Below are 26,409 nucleotides of genomic sequence, written 5' to 3'. Positions count from 1 at the left end.
CTTTCAGTCTTCGAGCTTGGGATGTTCCGGAACTGTGAAGCTCCTTCGAAGGCGTTGATGGGCAAAGCACGGCTGGAGAAATGGAGAAGAACGACCACGACAATCAACGACGTACATTACGGCTACGTGGGTGGGGAAAGCAAGATGGTGGACTTTTGCTGGAAGGCGGTGCATAAGAAGGGTGTTCGTCAGGAGTGGAGGCGCAAGCGACGGCAGCTGTGAGTGGACGTCTGACCAGCGTGTTGGAAGTTGTATACCTGACAACGATGTCTACTATCGGGCTACAGCTTGATAGACTGCTTAGCCTCGACATTCATTCGCTCCCTGGCATAGCGCTTCAAGAGAACAAATGATCCAACAGAGCTCTATCATCAGGCGACTCCAATCACTTTATCCTGTCCAACCTCGCCCGATTCATAGCGATCTGATCATCCACCTTATCAGTCTTCTTACTGATGCGCTCAAGATGCTTATTCTGACTCTCAAGCTCGGCACCCATAGATTTGCCGATCCTGTTGATAGTTTTCGCGCCCTCGTGCAATGCAGCGCTGGAACGAGTCAGTATTGTCTAGGCCATCAGAGGTATCTTGCAGACACTTACAGATTGTCATCAATCTCGTCCTCCATCTGGTCATCGTCACTGTCGGCCTCGAACTGGAATCTACTACGATCGGCCAGCTTGCGCTCAGGGTTCGCGGGCTGCGTGGTCTTACCACGCAGATCACGCTGCGCTCCCTCCTTTCGTACTTGACTGTCGTACCTACTTTCGCGACTATCTTCTACAGTCTTACGTTGATGCTTGTGCTTCTCCAGTTCATGCTGAATGTCCTTCTCGAAGCGCTTATCTCTACCGACCGGGTTCTTGAATTGTACCGCGAACATGCTCCGATTGAGGGTCTTTAGTTCTCTTGCCTTCTCCTCGGCACGCTTATTCTCGAAACCGGCTTTATCGAGATGAGACTCAGCATTATGAAGCATGTCGCCTTGCCGACCAAGGCGAGCTAAAGTGTCGCGTCCCGTTTGCTCAATTTGCTCGGTGATGCGGATAGCATTGCGCGTCGCTGATACGTCTGATCGTTTGAGATCGCGGATCTGGTCTTTTGTTCCTTGTACTTCTTGGTCCTCGATCTCTTCCGCTGTCAACTCGCGCTCCTCACCGTAGCCATAGGCACCAGGCGCACCATAGCCACCGGAGTTCTCGTAGCTCGAGTCACCATTCTGTTCAGGGTTCGTAGCTGGCCCTTGATCTTGGGCCTTTTGAGCTCGTGATGGCGCGTCACCAAAAAGCTGTTGCCTGCCAGCATCCGTGGTAATGGTTTCCTGGCTTCCTCCCCGACCACCAAAGCCGCCGTAACCTCCTGATCCGTATTGTGATTGTGCGGGAGCTCGATCGTTGCCATAAGGGTTGGCATTGCCGTAGCCATTTGCCTGTCCGTTGCCTTGACTCTGATAGCGTGGTGCTCCACCATATCCACCCTGTGGTACTGGCGACTTCTCATATCTGTTGGGTGCGGGTCCAGACTGGTAGCTGGGCGGCTGAGTTCCCGCTTCGCTTTTCAGTGTCAGGCTCCCAAAAGATGATGTTGGAGGTTGAGTAAGCGATGATTGGGAGCGAGGCGCATATGGATCATTCGGTCCAGCTTGATTGGCATACGGATTTGTATTGCGCTGGGCGTAAGGGTCGTTCGTAGGTGGTGCCGCTGCATACGGGTTGCTTGCTGCTGGTGTAGCAGATGATTTGGGCGCCTTGCTACGGCCGAACAAGGACGACTTCTGCTTCTCTAGCCCAGCGTCGCTTGAGCCGGCATCGACTTTGTCTTTCTTGGAGCTCCAACCCATCTTGATAAACTGTAGTATTCGTTTATACTTCTGGACGTGAGCCGGTATAGAATGTCAGTGGCAGGTGGAGGTGCAGGCACGAGCAAATGCACATGTTGGACCCTAAGGACGGCACGTAAGCTGAAACCGCAGTAGTGGCTCAGCTAGGACAACCCCACGCTGGAGCAAACTCAAGGCTCGGGCGGTCGGCCAGGGTGGCGCGCTCCGCCCGCGTCCGTCATAAACCGCAAAATCTCGGGATCTTGGGTTATTGCTGAGGAAGCATCCATCAATTAGCTCAGCCGTGTCAACTTCGCTTTTGCGTGACAGGCTGAGCGAGATTAGCAGTCATGTACGGTGGTACTCGGTACAATGACTAGGCTACGTGTTGCGACAATTTGTGCAGCCGCCCAACATGCGTAGTGCCGCCGCTGGACCTGCATGCCGCCACAGGGGTCGAGTACTCCGTCCCACTTTGCTCCCGAGCACTACTGTCCCATGCTGCCGATTGGGCGGAGTTCTTTGCCGCCCATTTGCTGTGTTCAATCTGATCCTGAGCGTCAATAACGCCACGTTTGACAGGCATACAATGTCACAAAGCTGAGAAAGTGTACAGGGAAGTCCTAACGATGCAGAAGCTGCCGTCGCGGAGACGAAATTGGTCTATATCGTCAGGTCACAGTAGCGACGGAATGCCTCGCCGCGAGGTTTCGCAGCCTTTCGTGCGAGGTTGCGCCTCAGTAAACCATGGTCGTTTCGCCTGGTCCTCTAAGCGCTTATTCGACTCTTCTCTCTTATAGCTGTGACTGCCGCATCATGGATGGTGTCGTTGCGTTCGTACCGTTGAGCCATGGATGGCCCCCGCCCTGACTCTGCAATCGACCTCAACATCAACCATCCAGCATACGAGCCTCTGCATGAAGACGAGATCCGGATCTTATTCCTGGATCCAGGCAGCAATGAAGAGCAGCTCTCGGGCAGGCTTGAAGTGGTCGACCTCCACCATGCACCGGACTTTTGTGCTCTGTCGTACGCATGGGGCGACCAAGTCAGTACGAAGGGACATCTGAAGCTTCATGACGGGCGCAAGCTTGAGGACGGGCATAAGCCTGATGACTGGGAGGAGCTACCTCTTATGGCATCTCTGCGAGATGCTTTGCACACTATGCGACGACCTGATGAGTCACTCGTCATCTGGGTTGACGCCATCTGTATCGATCAATGCGACGAACCTGGGATGAACGTGGAGAAGAGCAAGCAGGTTGCCATCATGGCCGATATCTATTCGAAAGCATCTGAGGTGCGAATTTGGCTGGGATACCTTGCCAGTCCTGCGCCTTTGGTAAGTACGATCGTTAAGCTTCTTCATGAACACGCCAAGAAATATCGAGAGTGTCTGGCTGTTTTGGATGTTGCTACCGAGGAGGAGCTGTCTGAATATTACACAGACTATCAGCAGGGCTACACTGGTAACATACGCAATCCCATCATGAAGACTAGCGAGCCCGATAAGATGCTGGCCCATTTTTATGCGTTCAGAATGTCAAGTCTATTGCATTATATGCCAAGGAGGTTGAACTGGAGCTTAGGAATTGACAAATCACCTCGGGAGGAATGTCCGGTGTTGAAAGGGTTCCCGATCTCGCTGGACCAAGGCTTGAGTGCTCTCGAATCCCTTTGGAGCTCGGCTTGGTACGGGCGATACTGGGTCATACAGGAAGTTGTCAAGGCCAAGCAGGCTATCTTTTACGCCGATCAATGCTGTTTCCCATACCAGGATCTCGTGGATGCAGCCGAGATGCACTATAAACTCGCGGACTGGACCACACTCAGCGAGGCAGAAGCGTGGGACCTGAAAGACCTTGCAATTCACGCACAGGTACAGCTCGGCGGCAAGATCGATCGACTTTCTCGCCACTCTAACGCCTGTCCCGTCACTGAGTTACTTGATGTTATTGAGCTTCCTTCACTGAGGGGCAGTATGAAAAAGTCGCACGATCGAGTCTATGCCGTGCGTGCTCTGTCAAGAATAATCGGCAAGTCGGACTTACTATATCCAGATTACGAGCTCGACATCTCCGAGCTTTGGAGGCTTTTCACCATATCCATCCTGCAAACCAGGGACTTCATTGAGACGAACCCAGCGCTTGTGCTAGCCTGGCCCTCAACCCAGTGGAAGGAACGCTCGCCCAGTCTGCCGTCATGGGTACCCGATCTGGAGGCTCTGACGTCCGAGAGTCTGACGAAAGCGTCGTTCTACATCAACTTCTCCGTTGAAAATTGCGCCGGTGGGCAAAGTCAATGGCAAGATATCACGACCGCACCGGACAACGACGAAGTGCTTATAGTCCGAGCTGCTTTATGCTTCAAAGTTGACCGGATCCTGCCACGCTCACAGCGACGATCGTATGCATATGGTCGTTATGCTCTATCGCTTGAGGACTTCGAAGAAGAGATCAAAGTGCAGACTGTTCCACACTATTTGCATTGCTACAAATTTGCGAAACAATATGCCATAGCATACGACTGTATAGAGGATGAGTTTGGCCAGCTCATGGCGCATGGTCAGGACCTCCGATGCCGTGCCGGCTCGTTGTTGACGTCGGAATGTGCAAAAGCCATGATTGAGCCCTATATGAAGAGAGCCGTGAGAGTGAACAAAGATCTGGCGGGTGTGAAGGTTGACATCGACCGCATGACCAAGGATCTAATGCCTTTTCTCGAGCCGGATCTACCTTACCACTTCATCGACAGCACGAGGCTCCTGGCAACCACGACCGACGGCTGGATTGGGTGGGTGCCAGCTCATGCACAACCCGATGACTATATTTACGTTCTTGAAGGTGCTCCCTTCCCTTTCGTACTACGTTATCATGAAGACGGGCACTACAAGCTCATTGGCGACGCCTGGGTGCAGGCCACGCAGGATGCAGATGTCTGGCCGACCGACGAGAAGCATGTAAGAACTATACGGATATGTTGAGGTGCCAAGACACAATCATGTCGTGTATAAAGTGTGGTTATTCCCGTATATCATGTACTACTGATCGTGCAGCCTTTCAGAGCCCGTGAAACCCTATCGTTGAAGAAAGCTCAGACCCTGTACACGTTCGTCAAGTAGTCATACCGTTCATACGAAAACCTGATAGCGATGCCCACTCGCCATCATCGTTCGGCGCAACACGCACATTTGCGGCGAGAGAGGTTCTTGGCTTATGACCGAACTCCACAATTGTGCGCAAAATGACTGTCGCATGCTAAGACCTAAAGTTGTAGTATCCTCGAGGAGCGCCTATACCTAGGAAGCTACCTAAGGCTCCTTACGCCGCGTTATAACGCGTACTAAAAGTAATAATACCTCTAACTTGACTATTATTAGAATCCTTACCCTATTTAAGGCTTTATTAGGACAATAATTAGATATTTTAGGTGCAGGCGCTCCTCGAGGATACGACCGAGGGGCACACTTTCCCTAACTTTATCATTCTAATGCGGAGAATACGACAACCACCGCAAAATCCTGGACCTGGCCATGACCCGCGCATCCAAGAAGTACAGCCTAGACCATGCAAGACGCATCGATCGTGACCAGATGTATCACCACCTTCGACCCTTCACCGACCAGTCGCTGAGGACGCATTACATCGACGACGACCGCTTGCTGGCTACCACGACCGAGGGACGACTCGCATGGGTGCCAGGAGCAAGCAAGAGTGATGATCTGGTCTGTTTGTTCCAGAGTGCGCCGTTTCCCTTCGTCTTGCGCGAGGCCGATGCTGGGTATCATACTCTAGTGGGTGATGCTTACGTGCATGGGATACAGAACGGTGAGGCGTGGCCAGGGAACGAGACGGAGATGGGTATTTTACACATTCGGTGGGGCGGGTAAGACGAGGAGGTCAGAAGCATCTTTTGTGAATTCTCGCATAGGTCATGTATAGATCGTATGGCATGGCGGCGAGCTAGTCGCCCCGAGGACTAGCTCTTCGACCTTTCTAGCTCACTTTTTGACTCTGCGCAGGTGACCTGGCGGTTGGTGGACACGGCGAAGACAGGCTTAGTTCGATCCGTGACGTTATATCAGTAGTCTGTAAATCTTCCTCCTACGAAGTCTCAACCAAGGTCCATAGCGTCCGGATCCGCCTGCTCCTCCTCATACCCGGTAGAGTACCCATGCGCAGTCTCTGTCGCAGTCTCGTGGTTCCCATAACTATACTGCCGCATCATATCCTCCTGCCTCACCTCTTCCACCACCTTGTTCCTCGCCCTCTGTCTCGCTTCAATGATAGCCTTCCGTACGGAGTCCTGTCCTTCGTCCACAGTCAGAGACTTGGGCACGCTGTACAGCACGAGCTCGTGGTGATCATCATCGCCACTGCGTTGGCCGGCCAAGACCTGATGTGGTATGCGACTGAGGCGCTTCTCGATGTCCGGGAGGAAGATGAGCTTCTCCTCTTCTGGCTCGATATCTGCTAGCTCTGCATCGAGGTCGTGTATGTACACTCGATCACGAGTATCATCCACATTCATCAGCTCGTCGCCGTTCGTGTTTTCCCATGGCACTGTGCCTGCCGGTAATGCAATGGCTGTTCCGGTTGTGGATAGTCCGGTGTTGGAGACTGGAATGTAGAGGTTGCTGTTCCCATTACGCGCATGGTTGTCTATGATACTGTGAGCGATTGGCTTCCACTCCTGCCATTTGCACCTCTTCGTACCAATGCTCAGTAAGTTGAAACGCTTGGTGAAGCGTTGATCGTCATTTAGACTTGACTCATCCGCACGTCGCTTCGTCCCCGCGAGCTTCTGCATCCCATTCGTCGCAACAGCTGCAGCCATCGTTTGCATCTCCCATAGCAAAAGACTCTTCTTCACTCACTGATTGCCCTCGAATATACCATCGTCCTTGATATAAGGTATTGCCTAAGGTGCGGCTGAAGCTCGTGGTGCCTTCTGGTCTGGATCGCGAAGCTTCCACGGCATTTGCATGCGCACAGTGTGGAGAAGCCTGCCACCGAGCATTTTGGGAGTTGCAAAAGTACCAAAATCACTACCATACCGCTGTATCGACCTCGGACTACAGCAACGTAGATACAAGATGGGCTCCACGGCGGGCCAGGCGCCCGAGTGGACCGTATGTCGATTCTTGAGTGCCATTGGAAAACATAGAGCTAACATGAGTACAGGCCCCAAAAGTGCGGTCTACCTTTCTTGAGTAAGTACCTACGAGACATATACCAGAGATTTTCAACTACGATCACTACTCGACATCATGTCATTTTGCAGCACCACTCGTCGATCGAGATGCTTTAAGAAACCCACTGACTCACAGCATCAGTTTCTTCAAGGAGAGAGGGCATACAGTCGTCGCTTCCGGCTCAGTCGTACCACTGGATGATCCGACTCTCCTCTTCACAAATGCTGGCATGAACCAATTCAAGTCCATCTTCTTGGGAACAGTCGACCCCAACTCCGACTTTGCCAAGCTCAAAAGCGCCGCCGACTCGCAGAAGTGTATCCGTGCGGGTGGCAAGCACAACGATTTGGACGACGTGGGTAAGGACAGCTACCATCATACGTTCTTTGAGATGCTGGGGAACTGGTCTTTCGGCGACTACTTCAAGAAGGAAGCGACGAAATATGCTTGGGAGCTGTTGACCAAGACTTTCAAGCTGGACCCGGATCGGCTGTATATTACTTATTTTGAAGGCAAGGCGGATGCTGGTCTGGAGCCGGATCTTGAGGCCAAGCAGTTCTGGATGGACATTGGCGTCGCTGAGGATCATATTCTCCCTGGCAATATGAAGGACAATTTCTGGGAGATGGGTGATCAGGGCCCCTGCGGTCCTTGCTCAGAAGTGCATTACGATCGCATCGGTGGTCGTAACGCTGCACACCTGGTCAACATGGACGATCCTAATGTGCTGGAGATCTGGAATATCGTCTTCATTCAGTACAACCGAGAGCCTGATCGATCACTGAAGCCGTTGCCAAACAAGCATATCGATACTGGTCTGGGTTTCGAGCGACTAGTCTCAGTGCTGCAGAACAAGCCATCGAACTACGACACAGACGTCTTCACGCCACTATTCAAGCGTATACAGGAAGTCACTGGAGCCCGCGAATACGCAGGCAAATTCGGCGAGGAGGACACAGACAACATCGATACATCATATCGTGTTGTCGCAGATCACGTTCGACTCCTCACTTTCGCCATCACCGATGGTGGCGTTCCCAACAATGTTGGCAGAGGCTACGTCGTACGACGAGTGCTGAGAAGAGGCGCTCGCTATGCACGAAAGTACTTCAACACGGACATTGGCAACTTCTTCTCCAAGATCGTGCCTACGCTTGTTGAGCAAGTTGGTGAGATGTTCCCGGAGATCAAAGCCAAGGAAGCCGATATCAAGGAGATCTTGGACGAGGAGGAACTCAGCTTCGCCAAGACGCTGGATCGTGGCGAGAATATGTTCGAGAAGTATGCGGAAGAGGCGAAGAAGAAGGGGTCGACGAGTCTTTCGGGCTCAGATGTGTGGCGGTTATACGACACTTATGGCTTCCCGGTCGATCTCACGAAGCTGATGGCGGAAGAGCGCGGCCTGACGATCGACGATGAGGAGGTTTCGCAGGCGCAAGAGAAGGCGCGAGAAGCCAGCAAGGGTGAGAAGAAGGCGGCTGCTGATCTGCTGAAGCTGAATGTGCACGACATCAATGCGCTCGAGAAGATGCCTGATGTGCCGAAGACGGACGACTCGCCGAAGTTTCAGCGTGACAATGTCAAAGGTACTGTTCGGGCGATCTACCATGGCGGCAATTTCCCGCAATCGACATCAGAGGCGCCGCAAGGTGATCAGATTGGTCTCATACTCGATCGCACCAACTTCTACGCCGAGCAAGGTGGTCAAGAATTCGACACTGGACGGCTCGTGATTGATGGTGTTGCTGAGCTGGATGTGCAGAATGTGCAGGTCTATGCGGGCTATGTCATGCACACCGGCTTCATGAACTATGGCGAGCTAAAGGTCGGCGACGAAATCCTCTGCGAGTACGACGAGCTCCGGCGGCAACCCATTCGGAACAACCACACCGGTACCCATATCCTCAACTTTGCATTACGAGAAGTTCTGGGTGATGAGATCAACCAGCGTGGATCACTTGTTGCACCGGAGAAATTGCGTTTCGACTTCTCGCACAAAGCTGGTTGCTCGGATGAGGAATTGACGAAGGTGGAGGATCTATGCACGAGTTACATCCGCCAAAACAGCGAGGTATACGCTAAAGACGTGCCGCTGTCCAAGGCGCGGGAGATCGAAGGTGTGCGTGCTGTATTCGGCGAGACATACCCGGATCCTGTGCGAGTCGTTAGTATCGGTGTACCAGTAGAAGAGCTGCTGGAGGATGTCAAGCGCTCCGAATGGCGAAGTGTCTCCGTCGAGTTCTGCGGCGGTACGCACGTCAAGAACACGACTGAAATCAAAGATCTGGTCGTGCTGGAAGAAAGCGGGATCGCCAAGGGAATCCGCCGTATTGTCGCCGTCACGGGCGCCACAGCCCACAGCGCCCAACGGGAAGCCAAAGAATGGGACGCTAAAATTACCAAGCTCGAAGCCATGCAATACGGCCCTGACAAGGAAGCCGCCACCAAAGAGTCCCAACAAGAACTCGGCCGAACCGAAATCTCCGCCGTCGCCAAGACCAAACTCCGCGATCGTGTCGCGAAAGTGGTGAAGGAGAACCTCGACCATCAGAAATCGGCCCAGAAAGCCGAGAACAAGAAAGTCCTAGACGCCATAACCGAGCACTTCTCCACGCAAAAAGATGCGCAAACCCTCGTTCTCAGCCTCCCCGTCTCCTCTGGCTCTAAAGCCGTGCAAGAGGCAATCAAGATGGTGAGTACGAAACAGAAGGATAAAACGGTCTACTTGCTTCTCAAGGCCGAGGATAAGGTGATGCATGGGTGTTTTGTCTCCGAGCAGGCGCAGAAGAAGGGCGTGGATGCTGGGAAGTGGGCTGGGACGGTTGCTGAGGTTGTAGGGGGAAAGGCGGGGGGGAAGGGGGGGACGTGTTTGGGGCAGGGGACGCAGGTGGAGAGGGTGGAGGAGGCGGTTGAAGTTGCGAGGAGGTATTTGGAGGAGTTGAAGGTGTAGCGGGATTTCGTGCTCATGATGAGGCGATGGTGGTCGCATGCTGGACTGCTGATATGAGCTGTGTATGAGTATACTGCCTACTATCTGCTCGCTCTACCATTTGCTCGCTTACATATATATATCGGCCTTTGCCTCTGTGTGGTGGAAGTCCGAGCACCTAGATTGACCCACTTCTCCTCATAGCAGCTCTATTGAATGTCTCGCTGTGCTAATGCAATGTCTGGATAATAAAGTAGCAATATTGCGGATTCGTTCCTTGAAAGTATCCATTACTGCATATCTACATCTACTCTTCTTGAACATGTCTTTGCCAGCCCTACCGCGCTCGGCACTTGCTTTCCCGAGAGCATATGCCGCGCTCTGCAGCTCCACGAGCTCCTCCGCCATCGCAAGAGCTCCATCATCAAATAGCCTGGGTCGAGCCGCTAGTCGCCATGTCTTTCTTCGACCAGACTCACGAGTCGCACCCATATCTACATCCCAAAGACGAGTGTTCAGCCAGTCCACCACAATGGCCTCCTCTGCCGCCTTGAGCACGATCCGCAGTAATTGCCGGAAGGTACACACACCTACCATCGGCACCGAGCTACAACAAAGCTAAGAGCCACATACTAACATAATGGGGGTTGAGTAGGTCATGTGTATAGGCCGCAACTACGCCGACCACGTCAAAGAACTCAACAACCAACGGCCCAAACAACCCTTCTTCTTCCTCAAACCCCCCAGCAGCATCTTGCTTCCCTCCGAAGGACCCGTCCTGCGCCCTAGTGGAGTGAACCTGCATTTCGAAATCGAGTTGGGACTTGTGATAGGCAAGAGGATCCAGAATCTGGATACCGAGGACGATGGCGAGATTCTGCAGTATATTGATAGTTATCTCTTGGCAATCGACATGACGGGCCGGAATGTGCAGGAGGAGGCGAAGAAGAAGGGTTTACCGTGGAGTATAGCGAAGGGGTTTGATACTTTTCTGCCGATCGTTGGTCCCATCTCTAAATCTACAATCGCGGACCCGCATAGCGTGGAGTTGTACTTGAAGGTCAATGGGGAGGTGAAACAGCAGGATAGTACGGAGCTGATGCTCTTCCGCATCCCGAGGCAGCTGAGCGATATTTCAAAGGTCATGACGTTGGAGCCGGGGGATATGGTGTTGACGGGGACGCCGAAGGGGGTCGGGAGTGTAGTTACGGGAGACGTGATGGAGTGTGGACTGCGGGTGGGGGGAAAGGAGGTGGAGGAGGCGAGGATGAGGGTTGAGGTAAAGGATAAGGGGGGTCCCTATAACTTTGCTGAGACGTGAGGGAATGGGTTGGGTGGGGATGCTGTAGAGGGGTAGGTGGGTTGGGTAGTGTGTGGTTGTTTTATACACATGTATATCTTGGCTATAGACACACGCACTTCAGTCTTCATCCTCGTCATTTCCGCCTCCGAAGCCGAAGGAGAAGCCGCCACCATTCTCTTCATCAGCCTCGTCCCTAACGACAGCCTTCGTAAGCTCCTCCCACTTCCCCCTCTTCCCTTTGCCCAACCGCTCAAGCTCCCTCAACCCTTCCTCTAGTAGACCCTCATCATACTCCCTCAACCTCTCGACGAACAAAGCATAAGGATCCAGGACATCGTTCCCAAACCCACTAACACTCTTTTTCTGATCCCTCAAAAACTGCAGCACCGCCCCGACCCTCTGTCTCGGGACGAAGTTCTGCGTGATGGCGATACTCGGCTCCAGATTCAAGACGAGATGGTACCATCCACTAGGTACATGCAAGACCTCCCCCTCCCCACAGATCCCCTCGATACATCCCGCCGTCTGTCGTGCTTCGGCGTGGAAGCCTAGTAACCATTCGGCGATACTTAGGGGACTGGTGACTTCGCTTTGGTCTTCTGACACAAATACCCCAGGCGGTGGTGGTAGGGTGGGGGAAGAGGGGAACAGGATCCAGTATTTCTTCCCCTTCAGCACGGCATTCCATGCACTCGTAGCATTAGGGTCTTTATGGAAGGTGCTTCCGCTTCGTTCGGGCCCGACGATGAGCCAGCGGTGGTCAGGGCGGGCGGGGCCGAGGAGGGTGAAGAGGTCGGTGCCGAAGCAGGTGGGGGGCCAGTAGTCTGCGCCTGGTTCGTCTGGGTCGGTGGAGACGATGAGGGACATTTTCTCGGCGAAGGAGCGGTCGAAGAGGTAGAAGGGACTTTCGTCGTGGCTGTTGGACATGTAGGAGAGGTAGGTGTGTAATGGCCAGTAGACCGATTCGGCTCGGAAGCGGACGTCGGCATATTTTTCGAGTAGGTAGGAGATGGACCAGGTTTTGTAGACTGGCCATTGTTTGACTGGGGAGGTGAGGATGAAGGGTTTGTTCACCCATGTTTCTGCGAAGTCTTCGGCGGATAAATCGTCGAGACGTGCTACCTGGTTCTGTCTTGGGATGTTTTCTGCGAAAGGAGATAGTGGCACGTGAGCGCAGAAGTACGGTCGATGTAGGACGTCAGAGAAGAGATGGGAGCAGTTGATTCTAGGCTCGAGTGATATGTCTTGATGGAGATATGTGGAACGCCACGTGCCTTGCCATGAGAAGGAAGTCGGGCATGATCTACAGAACTCGACTCAGAAAGTTGGTAAAGAGAGAATGAGAGGCAGGCCACTTACTCTACGAACAATGCTCTCCAGAGCTCTTCACTACGAGTAAAGGCATGTAGTGCTCGACATGTGCTACCTACTCGAAGCAGGTCTACAGCAAACAGTGACTCGAGCAGTTGCATGAGCAATTCATCCGGTAGGGAAGACAAGTAGCCACAAGCACGCTTCTGGTTCTCGCTAGATGTGAGAGCATTGCCAGACGGCCTGACTCCTAGTGGATGCTTCCTGACCAGGCTGCCATCGGTCGAGTCACTGGCATGTTGAGGAGTCGATGATTCGACGACCTTTTGCCGCTTGGCTGGTCGATGGCTTTGGTCGAGGAGGGAGTATGCTTGCTCGTCTGTCAGAGGTATAGGGACAGTCATGGCTGGTAGTGTTTACTTGGAGGTAAGCAGCAAGTCACGAAAGATCTGGTCGCCACTGTGAATCACGGTGTAGCCGGCTCGTGAATGGTGGGAGTCGACAAACGTTCGTTGGAACGACGAATTCACGGGTAGGATTTGAGGCGAAATATAGTCCGTGCGTTTCGAATTTTTGAGGGCGACCTTGATAATAATTTTCCCCTCCACAGCGTCATTTCACATATACCCACCACACACTCACAAATCACTACATATCACAACCACTAGGACCAGAAGACTCTCCTTAATCGAGAGTCAGGTATCTAGTTTTTCCACACACACCAAACAGCCTTTCCAAGCGCGGCGGCATCCAAGAAGGATCCCCCCGCCTACCCACCACTCACCGGCTCCCACCTGCTCACGGCACAGCGCCAGTGAGCTTCGCGACCGACTCGCAATCATGGCTGACGGAAAGGGCCTTGAGGATATCGAGGCGGGTGAGTCCACATCCACATCCACATCCCAGTGCCAAGACACGCAGAAGACATGTGATGCTGATATACCATGTGCGCCACGCAGCCCAGATCGAGTCCAACTACGATGAGACCACCGACTCCTTCGACGCCATGGACCTAAAGGCTGAGCTCCTCCGTGGAGTCTACGCCTACGGTTTCGAGCGCCCATCTGCTATTCAGCAGCGTGCTATCATGCCCGTCATCAAGGGTAAGTCTTCAATCACCGCCACAGCGCAAGAGGCAGAAGAGGCATAGGGCAGCGGGTAGAAGAATGAGAATATCACTGACACGTCCCAAAGGCAGCGATGTCATTGCCCAGGCCCAGTCCGGTACCGGCAAGACCGCCACCTTCTCCATCTCCGTCCTCCAGAAGATCGACCCCAACATCAAGGCGCCCCAGGCCCTGATTCTCGCACCCACCCGTGAGTTGGCGCAGCAGATCCAGAAGGTCGTCGTTGCCATCGGCGACTTCATGTCCATCGAGTGCCACGCCTGTATCGGCGGCACCAGCGTGCGAGACGACATGAAGGCTCTGCAAGAGGGCCCACAAGTCATCGTCGGCACCCCCGGCCGCGTGCAGGACATGATCCAGCGCCGCATCCTCAAGACCGACAGCATGAAGATGTTCGTGCTCGACGAGGCCGACGAGATGCTGTCCCGCGGTTTCACCGAGCAAATCTACGACATCTTCCAGTTCCTCCCACAATCCACCCAGGTCGTCCTCCTCTCCGCCACCATGCCCCAGGACGTCCTCGAGGTCACCACCAAGTTCATGCGCGACCCCGTCCGTATCCTCGTCAAGAAGGACGAGCTCACGCTCGAAGGTATCAAGCAGTTCTACATCGCGGTCGAGAAGGAGGACTGGAAACTCGATACCCTGTCCGACTTGTACGAGACCGTCACCATCACCCAAGCCGTCATCTTCTGCAACACGCGCAGAAAGGTGGACTGGCTGACCGACAAGCTCACGGCCCGCGACTTCACCGTCTCCGCCATGCACGGCGACATGGACCAAGGCCAGCGCGACGTCATCATGAAGGAGTTCCGCTCCGGCTCCTCGCGCGTACTCATCGCCACCGACTTGCTCGCCCGCGGTATCGATGTCCAGCAGGTCTCCCTCGTTATCAACTATGATTTGCCCGCCAATCGCGAGAACTACATCCATCGTATCGGACGCGGTGGACGTTTCGGACGCAAGGGTGTAGCGATCAACTTTGTCACGGCGGATGATGTGCGCATGATGCGTGAGATTGAGCAGTTCTACAGCACTCAGATTGAGGAGATGCCGATGAATGTTGCTGGTGAGTTTGACATTCCGTGCTGGCTAACGTGTTCGAACAAGTACTGACTTTGAATGTCACAGATCTCATCTAAGCTCACAACACACAAACCTTCTCGAAAGACCACCTGCAGATTTGTCCTAGGGACACTAGCTCTCTAGCGCACGGATCCGTGTAGGTGGACTGAGGTACATTGTAAAAAGGGGCCTGAGATGTAGGAGCGCATAGCTCTGAGGAGGAGAGGACCGAAGGGTGCACTTCTCGTGATAGAGTTGCGCTGCTAGCTTTTCTGGCCGTAATCGGATGGCGGCACATGAATCGCATCTTTTGGACGTCGGAGTTATGCTTGCTGCTTTCTTCGGGGGAACAAAATGCAAAGCGTGTTTCCTGCTATGCTATGCTATGAGTGTTTGTTAGATCGATTGGGTTTGGTAGTTTTCTACAGTGTTTCCTGTGCCATCGATGTGGAAATGTTTTGTTTACTGCACACCTTTTCATTATTATCATCGTCATCGTCATTGTTATAGTTGTTGTGAGCTATTTATTCGACAGGTTACCGGAGGGGACCGAAAGCGTTTGTCAGGTGGAATTAAAAGGGAGGATTGAACAGCACTGAGGGGGGATGGTGGCGAAGAGAGACTGCCGATGGGTCTGTTACTCAGGAGCATCCAAGCGATTTGGGTTATCTAAAGATTTCCTTGAGAGCTATGGCCGCTGTGCTCAGGTACGTAGAAAGTCCTTGCTATATAATGAGTGCCACTCCCCGTTGACTCGTGGGAGAGCCTTGCCGGCTGACGTCGCCTGCTAGTGTGCGCTTGATGCCGTTGATCACTCGAAAGACATCTCCACCTCGCTTTTGCGTCTCACACCCAGATCGTCTTCCTCGTCCGCCCAGGGATTCCTACTAGTACCGCTCCCCGCTGCGGGAGCTGGTGGTGCGCCATTCGCTGGTTTCTGCTCGTGCGAAGGTGTGGAGATGGAGGTCGAGGTCGAGGGTGCGGGCGTGGTATTCCTGCTCTGCAAGGTCGGCCGTTCTACCGCCGTCTTCGAGAGGTCGTGACTGGAAGATGTAGCGGTGGAAGCTGTTCCACTATGCTCGTCTAGCCATGCAGGAGGCTGTGTGCGTGGGGTAGGCACCGGCGCGGTTGTTTTCTCCGGAGGGTCAAAGGACATCGTGATCTCCTCCCCTTTATCATCATGCTTCTCATCATCATCATCTCCATTCACATTCGTGTTCGTGTGCCCGTTCGTCAAAGTCGTGCCGTTAGTTTGTCCATCAGGTGTCCTTGTCCTCTTCAACGCTTCGGCCCCATCAACAGGATTACTAGCTTTGGCACTCGGCGTCGGACTCTCAATCCTCAGCGCCGGAAGCGTCGACGCGATCTCCTTGATCTGCATATGGCTTTTGATCTCATTGACATCGTGGCCCTCGAGCGCCAGCTGCAGAGCCTCCCGGCGAATAGCATCGACGTCGAACATCACGTTCGCCTGTTCCGCTGCCAACTTCTCGCTTTCCGCTTGATCGCCTTGCAGGACTTTGGTCGAGCGCTCGTCGTATGTCTCCCAGGCTTTGCGCTCCGAGGCCTTTTTGCGGGAGAAGAAGGCCCGGAAACCTTTCTTTTCCGGCTGTTCCTCAAGTTTCTGCCTCGCTTCTTCGATTTCATTCAAGAGTTCCCGCTGCCGCTTATCGTGATTTTCCGGGTCGGGGTCCTCGATCTCGGTGAACTCTTCGCTTTCGACTTCCCAGCCTACTTCGTGAAGGAGAGTGGGCATCATGCCTCTGTATGCCATGTGACCCGGTACCGTGACCGTGACGTCGATGTTCTCGACTCCTACATCTTCGACTGTGTTGAGACCGGCTACACGCATTACGCCGCCGCTGGTGGCACGGAAGAGGTAGGCTAGAATCCAATCGTTGCGGGCGTAGGCGTTCACGAAGCGGCCTGAGACGACTGTTCGAGCTCGAATCCATTCATCTTTTTTAACTACCACTGGCGAGCCGAACATGTAGACGTTTTGGATCAGACCTAGGGCTCCGCGACGTGCGAGTTCGCGTAGGCAGGAGAAGATGACACGCGAGCCGAGGGAGAAGCCTACGAGTGTGATAGGTCGTGATCCCAGGTTACGGTCAATGAGCGAGTCTGCTAGGATCAATCCTGTCGAGTCTGCGCGGGCTAGTGAGACTGTCCAAGGATTGTCGATCAGATATGCGAGCTTCGTGAGCACGATTGGCAGTGACAAGCCAGCCATGAGAGTCGCTAGAAACGTAGCGCCAAGGATCTGCTGTATTGTCTGTGTAAGAGCTTCGGTGCCCAAGATCTGTATGGTCTCACCAGTACTTTGCAGCATCTCTGGCTCCCAGTTGACCGAGTAGATATCGCCCATCACAGGATCGACAGTGCTGAAAGGCAGTCGCACATCGTCTACTTTGCCAGTCATCCACCCCGCCACAGTGACGATCAGGTTGACTCTTTTGTTGTTGAACAGAGGTTTGTACTCGAAAGTCTTGACAGCGCCTGTGCGCCGACTTGCGCCCTTCAAACCGATGCGTCCACCAATGAGTGTACCAGTCGTACCAATAAGTGCTGCAGCTCCAGTACCACCAAGAAAGGTGCCTGTCCCTGCTACACCAATACCTGTGAATCCAGCCGCAAGGCCAGCACCAATAACAGGCGCCAGAGCACCAGCACTAAGACCAATAATGAGGCCTCCTCCAACAGTACACAGACCCATGACCATCATTCGCTTCTTCCGCGCCCGCTTCTCCCGCTCCTTCATGTGTTCTTCCTCGTTCCAGTTCTCCTTCTCAGCCTGCTCCTGCATCTCCAGCGCATCAGTGACACGCTTCTCGAAACGGCAGATCTCTTGCCACTCCATCGACAACGCTTCGCCGACTCTTTCGAGTAATGTTCGTGAGCGCGAGTCATAGTTACTGTCCGCGATGAGGAGCAGGAATAAGTCGCAGAGCACAGTCCATCGCAAGTCGAGGTCGATGCTTTTGCCTTGCAGTTCTGATGCGTCTTGCAAGCGTAAGTCATCTGCAGTCTTCTCCTCATAAGCTGGTGGCGCATCAGACTCCGGTATACCAGGTGTGCCAGGTACAGACAACGCCACGTTCGAGGCACTTTTCGAAAGTGTGCTAGAAGGCCGTGGCGAAGGTAAAGAAGGTCGAGCCGATGCGATCGAAGATGTTTCAGATGCGACCTTGGGATTCTTGACTCTCGCGTTTTGCATCAATGCTGGCGTCAGATCAGAAGGCAGTACACCATGATCTGCGAGCTGCTCCACCATGACTTGCTCGGCCTGGTCGATCTCCATATGCGTATACAGCCGCACCATCATCTTCTGACCCCACATTCTAAGTGCTTCGGAGGACAGCTCAATGACTTTCCTAGTATTCTTCGTCTTCTCCAAAGCTTCAAGATCGTGCGCCATCCTGTTGATCGCGAGTCTGACAACACCAACGTATGCTATCCGCTGACCTTCAGTCAGGAGCTCTTTGGTCGTGTTCATCTGCGACGCAATATCTCTGCCTTCATCGTCCTCTTCGTCCAAGGCATTCCGGGCATACTGCTCCTTAAACAAGTACGCCGTACTCTCGTCCATGCTAGTGGCAGACTGAGCATCTTCGTCAATTTGTACACGAGTATAGCCTTTGCCTGCGCCGCCAAGATCACCATAGGCGTAAGCATTACTCTCAACCTCGTCGTAACTCTTGGCTAGCACCTTGCCCCAGTCATCGTAGATGCGATGCTCAGCCAGAGCAGGCATTTCTTGCCACTTCAGCTCGGTCTCCTCTTCCTCCTCGTCAGCATTGTTCGTGAGCTGCTGGTGGGAGAACTCTGAAGTTGTGCCCAGTGACTTCTGCTTGCCATGACTTGGTGAGATTGGACTGCTTACACTCTTGCGGCCTTCTCTGCTTGCTCGCGGCTGCTCTACGCTCTCTTCGCGATCCGCTGATTTCGCACTCGATGCCTCTACAGCCTCATGCCCAGGTTCAGGTTCGGCGTCCGCTGCAGTACTTGCTGAACTTTCCGGTGGTCTGGACAGCTCTTCGGCCTTCTCGTCCGCCTCAGATGTGGCATCGGCTTCAGGTCGCGACTTTGCTTCACCTCCTGGTCCCTCCTCTGCTCCCTTGGTCTCATTACTCTCTACCTGCACTTCACCTCTGGCCAGCTCCGGACTAGCCAACTCGTCCAGATCGTACGTTCTTCTCCGAGGCTTTCGCACAGGCAATCCAAAGTCGTCGGCCTCGGGAGGCTCACCTTTCGCATCGTGATGCCGTTGCTCGCGTGTCACCGCAGGCTTGAGCTGCGGCAGATCGCCCCCATCGTCCTCGGCCTCATGCTTCGTCGCTGCCGCTGTCTCATCTGCGCTCGAGGCAGCCATGTTATGTGTGGTAATGTTACAGCATGATCATGCAGTACTTGCTGTATGGCTCGCTATAGTCGCAGGTGCGTATTACGGTGCTGCCAGTGAATGATGTTCGAAAATAGCGCAGACAAAGCCGGCCCAGACCATTGGTTTACGAAGACGGCTTGCCTGCTCACGATGCCCTCGAAATCCGTCAGGGCTTCCCCGCAAATTGCACGGGCCGTCCATGCGCGCCGTTGGAATTCGGCCTTTGACATGATTTTGACTGTTTCTTATTTGATGAAGATTTAGTACTTTTCTGTCGCACCATTGCACCGACCATCACAATGCGGGCGAAGCGATCGAAGACATACCGCAAGCTTATGCAGCAGTATGGTCTGGCATTCGGGTTCCGTAAGTTAATCAGTTCCATATACATACTAAAACAGGGCTAACACGCCATGCGACAGGTGAGCCATACCAAGTCCTGGTGGACGCTGGCGTGATAAAAGATGCTGCTCGCTTCAAGATGAAGCTTGGCCAGATGCTCGCTGGAGTCGTACATGGAGAGATCAAGCCCATGATCACGCAATGCTGCATAAGACATCTTTACGACATACCCACCACGAACGACATCGAGCGACGGCAGAAGGACGAGTACATCGAGGTCGCGAAGCAGGCAGAGCGGAGAAGATGTGGACATCATGAATTAGAGGAGCCTTTGAGTGCGTTGGAATGTCTTGAGAGCGTGGTCGACCCGAAAGGAAGCAACACGAACAAGAACCGATATGTCGTTGCCACGCAGGAGCTTGAGGTCAGGCAGAGATTGCGGAAGGTGGCAGGAGTGCCGCTCATATACATCAACAAGAGTGTCATGATACTGGAGCCTATGGCGATCAAGAGTGAGAACGTGCGAGACGCAGAGGAGAGGGCAAAGATCAGGGCTGGGCTGAAGGGCAGGCGTGGTGCTATCACAGGCGAGAAGCGAAGGCGGGAAGAAGCGGATGACGATGAGGATGTAGACATGCCTGACCGTGTCAAGGCTATCGTGGCGAAGGATGCAGAAGTCGCTGCGCAGGATCCGTTGGCTGAGCTGCCTATGCAGAAGAAGCGGAAGGTGAAAGGACCGAAAGGACCGAATCCGCTGAGTGCGAAGAAAGCAAAGCCGGTGAAGCAGAAGTCGGCGGGTAGAGAGGTGGAGGATGAGAGGGCGGCGGTGCGAAAGGCTTTGAAGAAGGATCCTCAGGCTGCTGAGAAGGCGGTAATCAGTGGTGTAGCTGGGGACGACGGAGCACCATCAGAAGGTCCCAAGAAGCGGAAGAGGAAGAGGAAGCCTAAGGAAGGCGACGGAGGGGCTTCGACTGGGCCTGGTGTGGTTACGGGAGGTGATGCTGACAGCCCTGATTGATCGATCGATATACCCTGTGCATTATCTTCAGCCGTAATACTGTACCCAAGCACTACACACTCACCAAAACCTATCATCACGTGCCTTCTCCAGATCGTTCTCGTACGGCGGCTACTGGCGTACGGGCTGCGGATCATGGAGAAAGTGGTTTCGCGACATCGCCGAGGCATCTTTCTTGTCCCCCATCACAATAAGACACTTCCACCGTACCTGCATGTACACTCTATACTAACAGACGGGTACACTGCCTTTTCTGGACCGGTCATGAGGACATTTCCATGCCGCGGATTTGACGCCAGACGTCACGCTGTGCTCTGGTCCCGATGGCAGGCTGTCGTTCGAACATGCGAGGCCCACACGAAGAGCATGATGTTCTCTTACATAACAGGATTCATACCTGTAAGACACCGTAGTAATCCCAGATGAGCCGAATGTCGCTCGTGGTAGTGCCGGCGATCTGGTTGTCAGTGGTCACTGTCCCGCCAGCCTGTCCCCGGCTTCTCCAGATGCACTACCATGCCGATCACGTACTGTTCTGGTAAGCCCAAAGTATACTTTGACGGGACATAAAGCTTCAACGGGCGATGACCCCTGCTACTCCTGCACAAGTCTGTCTCTTGCCGCACTGGAGACTTGCGTGATGGCGCAAAAGACCAGTCTACTTGTCAATATGCCGAGGCTTGGTATGGTACCAGGCAGGTCCGTCTGTAAGTACATCTAGGAAGCCAGTCGCTAGTTTGTGTTGTAGGCAGGCATGTTCAGCTCTCCTTTCGTTCCCAAGATTTCAAGAAAGATGCATTCCATCCTAGCATACATTCTCGCACTAGGCCTAGCAGCGCAAGCCATACCCATAGAAGATCGCGCCGCAGGACCAGCAGTAAAAATCCAGAACGGTACCGTGGTTGGATCCTCTTCCCTTGGCGTCGACAGCTTCAAAGGCATACCTTTTGCCGAACCACCAACAGGCACCAGACGGCTCAAGCCACCGCAGACCGTGAGCGCTACTTTCGGCACCCTACAAGCTACTGCCAATCCTCCGGCATGTCCCCAGTTCTTCTCACAGACGAATACGTCGAGCCTCCCGTCTGATGTCCTCGGCGAGCTGGCCAACACGCCGTTGTTCCAGGCTATAGACAGTCAGAGCGAGGACTGTCTGTTCATCAGTGTACAGAGGCCCGCTGGTACGGCTAGTAATGCCAAGCTACCCGTGCTCTTCTGGATCTTTGGGTAAGTCCAGGCCATCTAACGAGCATGGCTACAAACCCTGACCCACTCTGTCCCGTGTAGTGGTGGCTTCGAGTTTGGTTCTTCGGGGATGTATGATGGCTCGAATATCATCACAAAGAGTGTCTCGCTCAACGCACCGGTGATTTATGTGGCTGTGAGCTACCGGTATGTGCTTCTTGATCCTCATCAAGTCCTTGGTATGCGGCTAACCATCACACAGTGTTGCAGGCTTTGGCTTCCTTGCGGGCAGCCAGCTCTCGAACGAAGGCTCAACGAACCTTGGTCTGCGAGATCAGAGACTTGGTCTCCAGTGGGTCGCCGAGAACATCGCTGCGTTCGGTGGTGATCCTAGTAAAGTGTAGGTCGTTTGAAAGGAGATTTTCGAATGAACTCTACTGACGTTGAGTAGAACGATTTGGGGTGAATCAGCTGGTGCGATCAGTGTCTTCGACCAGACCATCATCAACGGCGGTGATAACACCTACAAAGGCCAGCCACTCTTTCGCGGTGCTATTATGGACTCGGGCTCCGTTACGCCAGCAGACCCAGTGACAGCACCGCAAGCACAAGCAATCTTCAACACCGTCGCGCAGAACGCTGGATGTGGCGGCAGCAGTGACGTGCTTGCCTGCTTACGAGCAGCGCCCTACCAGAAATTCCTCGACGCTACGACGTCCGTACCCGGCATCTTCAGCTACAGATCTCTTGATCTGTCTTACCTACCTCGACCAGATCCTCACGACAACTTCTTTAGTGTCTCGCCAGAAGTCGCTCTTGGGAAGGGTGCTTATGCTAAAGTACCCGTCATTAATGGAGATCAGCAAGACGAAGGCACATTGTTCTCCCTAGGTCTAAGCAATATCTCCACCAACGCCCAATTTACCGACTACTTCGCCTCCTACTTCCCAGGCAATCCCAACGCTCACTCGGATGTAGCTGGCCTACTGGCACAATACCCAGACCAACCACTCCTCGGCCAACCCGCAGGCTCGCCCTTCAACACTGGAGCGCTGAACAATATCTACCCACAATACAAACGCATCGCGGCCGTCCTAGGCGACACAGTCTTCACCCTCACCAGGCGCGTATACCTAAGCACCGTCAGCAAGCAAGTCAAAGCCTGGTCCTATCTCAACACCTACTTCTACGGCACCCCGGTTCTAGGTACTTTCCACGCTTCAGACATCCTCGTTGCATATGGCGAAGCAGGTTTGGAGGCTGGTATCGATGCGCAGACTGTGCAGCAGTACTATATATCCTTTGTCAATCACCTGGATCCTAATGCTCTAGGCACGGCTACGCCATTGATCCAGTGGCCGCAATGGAGTAATACCGGCGGAACTCCGCAGTTGGTGGATTTCGCTGCGGCGGGGCTGAGTCTGACACCGGATACCTTTAGGAGCGGTGCCTATGATTATCTGGCAACGCGTACTTCGAACTTCAGAGTTTAGCGGGCTTGAAGGATGGAGTGTGACTCAGCCGCTGTAGAGAGAGAGTATTAGCTTGGTGTGAGAATATGATCTGACAGCATGCGGTCGTGATTGTGCTTAACTGTACCGACAAGTGAATTGATCCACACCGCGAAGCCGTTTGGCTGGCAGCTCATTATGCGATATCTATCATTGTGCGGACCCAAGTGTTGGACGGAGGAAGACTGCACACTACATCGTTGGAGTTCGAGCGGCTAGTGAAAAGTAAAAAAGCCGTGGCACAGATTTCGTTAGTGATTGCTTGTAGGCATGGATGGAGCTATATAAAATGCTCGTACTGATATCCGGAGCGATGCGCGCGACCAAACCACCACCTCACTTCTAGCCCGAATCTAATCTAGAGCACTCCTGCTCCATGTCTCCTAGCATGCCGTTGGATATGCCTCTGACCAGCTGCCAAAGTCGAAGCAGGCCGGTGGTGGTGGTAGCGCCAGGAATGGCCCTGCCAGCCGGAATAGTCCGGCCCTCCTTCGACATCGGACGTCGCACTCGGAAAAATTGCTGAGGTTTTTGGATCGGCCGGTACCGCCACCGACGTGGTCGCAGAAGCTGTAGCGAATGAAGTGCCTGAGATGGGTAGGGCTGCTGCCTCAAATGACGCACTGGCAGCTGCAACAGAAACGCTTGACGGCGACGATGGATCTGAAATACTGGGAGGAGATGCTGTGGCTGCGGCTACAGAGACGTTGGAGGGCGCCACGACGGGCGCGGTGCCGACGAGACCAGTAGCAGATGGGTACATGCCAGACAGGGCACCAGTACCACTGCCCGATGCAAACGGCGAAGATGAGTCGTTGCCTGTGGCATATTTCGTGTGGATCGGTCCATGCCCTGGCCCATCCGGTCGAGTGAACGAGGATGCTGGGGATGGTACGCTTGAAGTAGCAAAAGTGGTGGGTGCTACTGTTGGTATCAAGCTGGAAGTCCAGACAGAGGAGGCCGAAGTGGGTAGACCGGATTGAGACGTCGCCGATATGCTCGATGGGACGACGGAGGAGGAAGAAACTGATGATGGTGTGCTTGAGGGCGCGGCAGACGAGTAGCTAGGCGAGACACCGCTGCCGGCTTGGTAGACTTGCAGGGCATTGATCGACCAGTAAGCTTCAACAAAGTCAGATGGGTTGTTGGCGACGTAGTCGTTGCAGGTGTCTGCTTTTGCAGCACAAGAGCCAGACGACCAGACACTGCCCGCCCAATCGCCACAGAAAGTGGTGTCGAAGACGACCTGCTGATCGCTGAAGAAGGAAGGGATATCGCATCCACCCTGGAACTGTGCTAATGGTTTGCCCCAGCTGGATGGATTCGGTGATCCTGAAGTGATATCGGAGGGGATGGCGCCGCGTGGGAAAAAGTAGATGCTGATGGCAGAGGACGTCCACTCGGTGGCATAGACACCACCCTTGTTGGCGTTGAAACCTGCGCCATATGTTTGGGTGTTGGTCGTAGTGATCTGGCAGCCCTGATTGTTGCCCTGACCTGCCGCATCGATGTAACAGTTGTCGGTTTGGAGTGTACCAGAGAAAGCATTGTTGTTGGTGATGGAGCAACCATCGGAGGTGTGAAGAGTCATGTCGTTGGTGGATTGTTCATTGACGCCTTCGATGATATCGATTTCACCACCGGCTGGCCAATTCGGTCCAACTAGCCAGAAGGCAGGCCAAGTGCCACACCCGAATGGCATATGGTCGGCGTCGAGTATGAAGAGGCCAGAAGAGTATGCTTTGTTGCTGGTTAGACGAACGCTGTTGCGCCCATTGGGCGCATTGTTCGTGGTGTCGACCCCGAGGCGGACATTGCCGGAGGTGCTGTTGACAAGATGCTGCTTGGTCGCATCAGACTGACCCTGGTAAGACACGAAGCCATGAGTCGGGTCGGGAGCATCAAAAAACGAGAACTTGTCGAAGAAACTGCCTCCAGATAAATAATCGTCTTCCAAAACATATTGGGCCCAACCAGTGGTACCCAAAGCAAGGAAGCACGTAACGAGTGTGGTGAACGACATGTTCAAAAGAGTGACTGTAGCGATCAACGCTGGTATGGAAGCGACAGATGATAAGAGTCTTGACGGTTGCTGGACGAGCTCAGGGAGAAAGGAGAGGACATGTTCCAACCTTTTACAATGTTGCAACGGTTCATGCACTGTGGGTCTTGCTGGGACAGTCCAGGCCAGACGTACTGGATGGGGGCCTGTTCAACGGGTCTCAGTGGCCGCAGTGGGCTCTCCTGCGTTTGAGTCTGCAAACGTGTGAACCAGCCGAGGTCGAGATGCCTTATCTTGAGCGACTTTGCAGCCCTCAAAATATGTGACACAGTCCAAACGGCTGCTATAGGACCGTTACCAACATGCCGTAAGCCTAGCGCCCTCATGGCCAAGGCATGGTGGTACTTGGCGGCCACTGACAGCGTGCATCAGGACGTGGATATTCGGGTTTGTGAACGTTTGTGGGGCCAAACCGCACGCAAGTGGTGTGTGATCCGTGGCATGTCGAGCGAACTCGTGCATTGCAAAGGTGATAGGGGTGTGGTTGTTTCAACGTTACTCGAGATCTGCCAGTCATGCAAGGAAGATCTGGAAGAACCACGATGATGGGTCAGAGCGTTTGCCGCTTGACGATCAGGCATTTCGACCTGCGGCCAATCACAAGCATGAATTTGAGACGTCTCGAGACGGACCATCAGTTCTCAAAACTGCCCCCGGCATCCCGCAGATGGATCGTGAAACCTTTGCGTCTCCTGTCATTACAGTCTGCATGTACGACGCGTGTGTTTCTAAATTCGCCATCCACCGTTACTAGCTGATACATACCATGGCCGTCTAGGAGTCCATCAGCAGACTGACAATGGTACAGAACCCGACCTGCCAACATCTTCCAAGAGCAAGACAAAGCAAACCAGAACGGTTATGGCTGCATAGAGTGCTATCATCAGGCGCACGCTCAAGCAAAAAGGCGTGCTCGACCCAATTCTCCACACTCTACTCGGATATACTGCACTTCATGTGGCTCTTTGTTCATTTCGAGCGTGCCGTGATCCGTCCTGCTCGTTGCTTAATGTTTCGGCAAGCATGCGACCCCTTCCTGTCTACATATCCAGTCTGACGCAGCAGAGGCTGCGAAGTCTGCTCATTTGGCAACTTGTGGACATACCTCCGCAGCCATGATGGCGGCAACAGCTGATGGAGCGACGCCGCGGCTTGCACAT

At 53.7% G+C, this 26,409-nt stretch overlaps 11 protein-coding genes across 11 annotated transcripts; 6 read left to right on the top strand and 5 right to left on the bottom strand.

Annotated features, from left to right (window-relative positions):
• Nucleotides 1–385: 385 nt before the first annotated feature.
• SEC9 (Protein transport protein S9 plasma membrane t-SNARE) lies at nucleotides 386–1,839 on the bottom strand (the record flags this gene model as incomplete). The annotated part of the gene is made up of 2 exons (XM_064838307.1): nucleotides 386–548; nucleotides 602–1,839. 2 exons carry the CDS (start codon nucleotides 1,837–1,839, stop codon nucleotides 386–388), a joined length of 1,401 nt encoding a protein of 466 aa, XP_064694392.1.
• Nucleotides 1,840–2,668: 829 nt separating this feature from the next.
• LTS14_005608 (uncharacterized protein) lies at nucleotides 2,669–4,939 on the top strand (the record flags this gene model as incomplete). The annotated part of the gene is made up of 2 exons (XM_064838306.1): nucleotides 2,669–4,777; nucleotides 4,874–4,939. The coding sequence occupies 2 exons, from the start codon at nucleotides 2,669–2,671 to the stop codon at nucleotides 4,937–4,939; spliced, it is 2,175 nt and encodes a 724-aa protein (XP_064694391.1).
• Nucleotides 4,940–5,931: 992 nt separating this feature from the next.
• Nucleotides 5,932–6,654, bottom strand: LTS14_005607 (uncharacterized protein; the record flags this gene model as incomplete). Its single annotated transcript, XM_064838305.1, has 2 exons — nucleotides 5,932–6,479; nucleotides 6,534–6,654. The coding sequence occupies 2 exons, from the start codon at nucleotides 6,652–6,654 to the stop codon at nucleotides 5,932–5,934; spliced, it is 669 nt and encodes a 222-aa protein (XP_064694390.1).
• A 259-nt stretch (nucleotides 6,655–6,913) lies between these two features.
• ALA1 (Alanine--tRNA ligase) lies at nucleotides 6,914–9,962 on the top strand (the record flags this gene model as incomplete). The annotated part of the gene is made up of 2 exons (XM_064838304.1): nucleotides 6,914–7,010; nucleotides 7,057–9,962. 2 exons carry the CDS (start codon nucleotides 6,914–6,916, stop codon nucleotides 9,960–9,962), a joined length of 3,003 nt encoding a protein of 1,000 aa, XP_064694389.1.
• A 511-nt stretch (nucleotides 9,963–10,473) lies between these two features.
• LTS14_005605 (uncharacterized protein) lies at nucleotides 10,474–11,262 on the top strand (the record flags this gene model as incomplete). Its single annotated transcript, XM_064838303.1, has 2 exons — nucleotides 10,474–10,521; nucleotides 10,597–11,262. 2 exons carry the CDS (start codon nucleotides 10,474–10,476, stop codon nucleotides 11,260–11,262), a joined length of 714 nt encoding a protein of 237 aa, XP_064694388.1.
• A 99-nt stretch (nucleotides 11,263–11,361) lies between these two features.
• LTS14_005604 (uncharacterized protein) lies at nucleotides 11,362–12,959 on the bottom strand (the record flags this gene model as incomplete). Its single annotated transcript, XM_064838302.1, has 2 exons — nucleotides 11,362–12,469; nucleotides 12,604–12,959. The coding sequence occupies 2 exons, from the start codon at nucleotides 12,957–12,959 to the stop codon at nucleotides 11,362–11,364; spliced, it is 1,464 nt and encodes a 487-aa protein (XP_064694387.1).
• A 436-nt stretch (nucleotides 12,960–13,395) lies between these two features.
• Nucleotides 13,396–14,824, top strand: TIF1 (translation initiation factor eIF4A; the record flags this gene model as incomplete). Its single annotated transcript, XM_064838301.1, has 4 exons — nucleotides 13,396–13,432; nucleotides 13,515–13,658; nucleotides 13,750–14,751; nucleotides 14,814–14,824. The coding sequence occupies 4 exons, from the start codon at nucleotides 13,396–13,398 to the stop codon at nucleotides 14,822–14,824; spliced, it is 1,194 nt and encodes a 397-aa protein (XP_064694386.1).
• A 734-nt stretch (nucleotides 14,825–15,558) lies between these two features.
• Nucleotides 15,559–19,119, bottom strand: LTS14_005602 (uncharacterized protein; the record flags this gene model as incomplete). The annotated part of the gene is made up of 1 exon (XM_064838300.1): nucleotides 15,559–19,119. The coding sequence occupies one exon, from the start codon at nucleotides 19,117–19,119 to the stop codon at nucleotides 15,559–15,561; it is 3,561 nt and encodes a 1,186-aa protein (XP_064694385.1).
• Nucleotides 19,120–19,430: 311 nt separating this feature from the next.
• LTS14_005601 (uncharacterized protein) lies at nucleotides 19,431–20,491 on the top strand (the record flags this gene model as incomplete). Its single annotated transcript, XM_064838299.1, has 2 exons — nucleotides 19,431–19,497; nucleotides 19,554–20,491. 2 exons carry the CDS (start codon nucleotides 19,431–19,433, stop codon nucleotides 20,489–20,491), a joined length of 1,005 nt encoding a protein of 334 aa, XP_064694384.1.
• A 754-nt stretch (nucleotides 20,492–21,245) lies between these two features.
• Nucleotides 21,246–23,169, top strand: LTS14_005600 (uncharacterized protein; the record flags this gene model as incomplete). Its single annotated transcript, XM_064838298.1, has 4 exons — nucleotides 21,246–21,718; nucleotides 21,779–21,883; nucleotides 21,939–22,076; nucleotides 22,128–23,169. The coding sequence occupies 4 exons, from the start codon at nucleotides 21,246–21,248 to the stop codon at nucleotides 23,167–23,169; spliced, it is 1,758 nt and encodes a 585-aa protein (XP_064694383.1).
• Nucleotides 23,170–23,545: 376 nt separating this feature from the next.
• Nucleotides 23,546–25,210, bottom strand: LTS14_005599 (uncharacterized protein; the record flags this gene model as incomplete). Its single annotated transcript, XM_064838297.1, has 1 exon — nucleotides 23,546–25,210. One exon carries the CDS (start codon nucleotides 25,208–25,210, stop codon nucleotides 23,546–23,548), a length of 1,665 nt encoding a protein of 554 aa, XP_064694382.1.
• Nucleotides 25,211–26,409: the final 1,199 nt, after the last annotated feature.

The sequence above is a fragment of the Recurvomyces mirabilis genome, assembly GCF_035927965.1.
Source record: "Recurvomyces mirabilis strain CCFEE 5264 chromosome Unknown scaffold_13, whole genome shotgun sequence".
Taxonomy (NCBI): domain Eukaryota; kingdom Fungi; phylum Ascomycota; class Dothideomycetes; order Mycosphaerellales; family Teratosphaeriaceae; genus Recurvomyces; species Recurvomyces mirabilis.
This window is presented reverse-complemented; position numbering and strand designations above follow the sequence as displayed.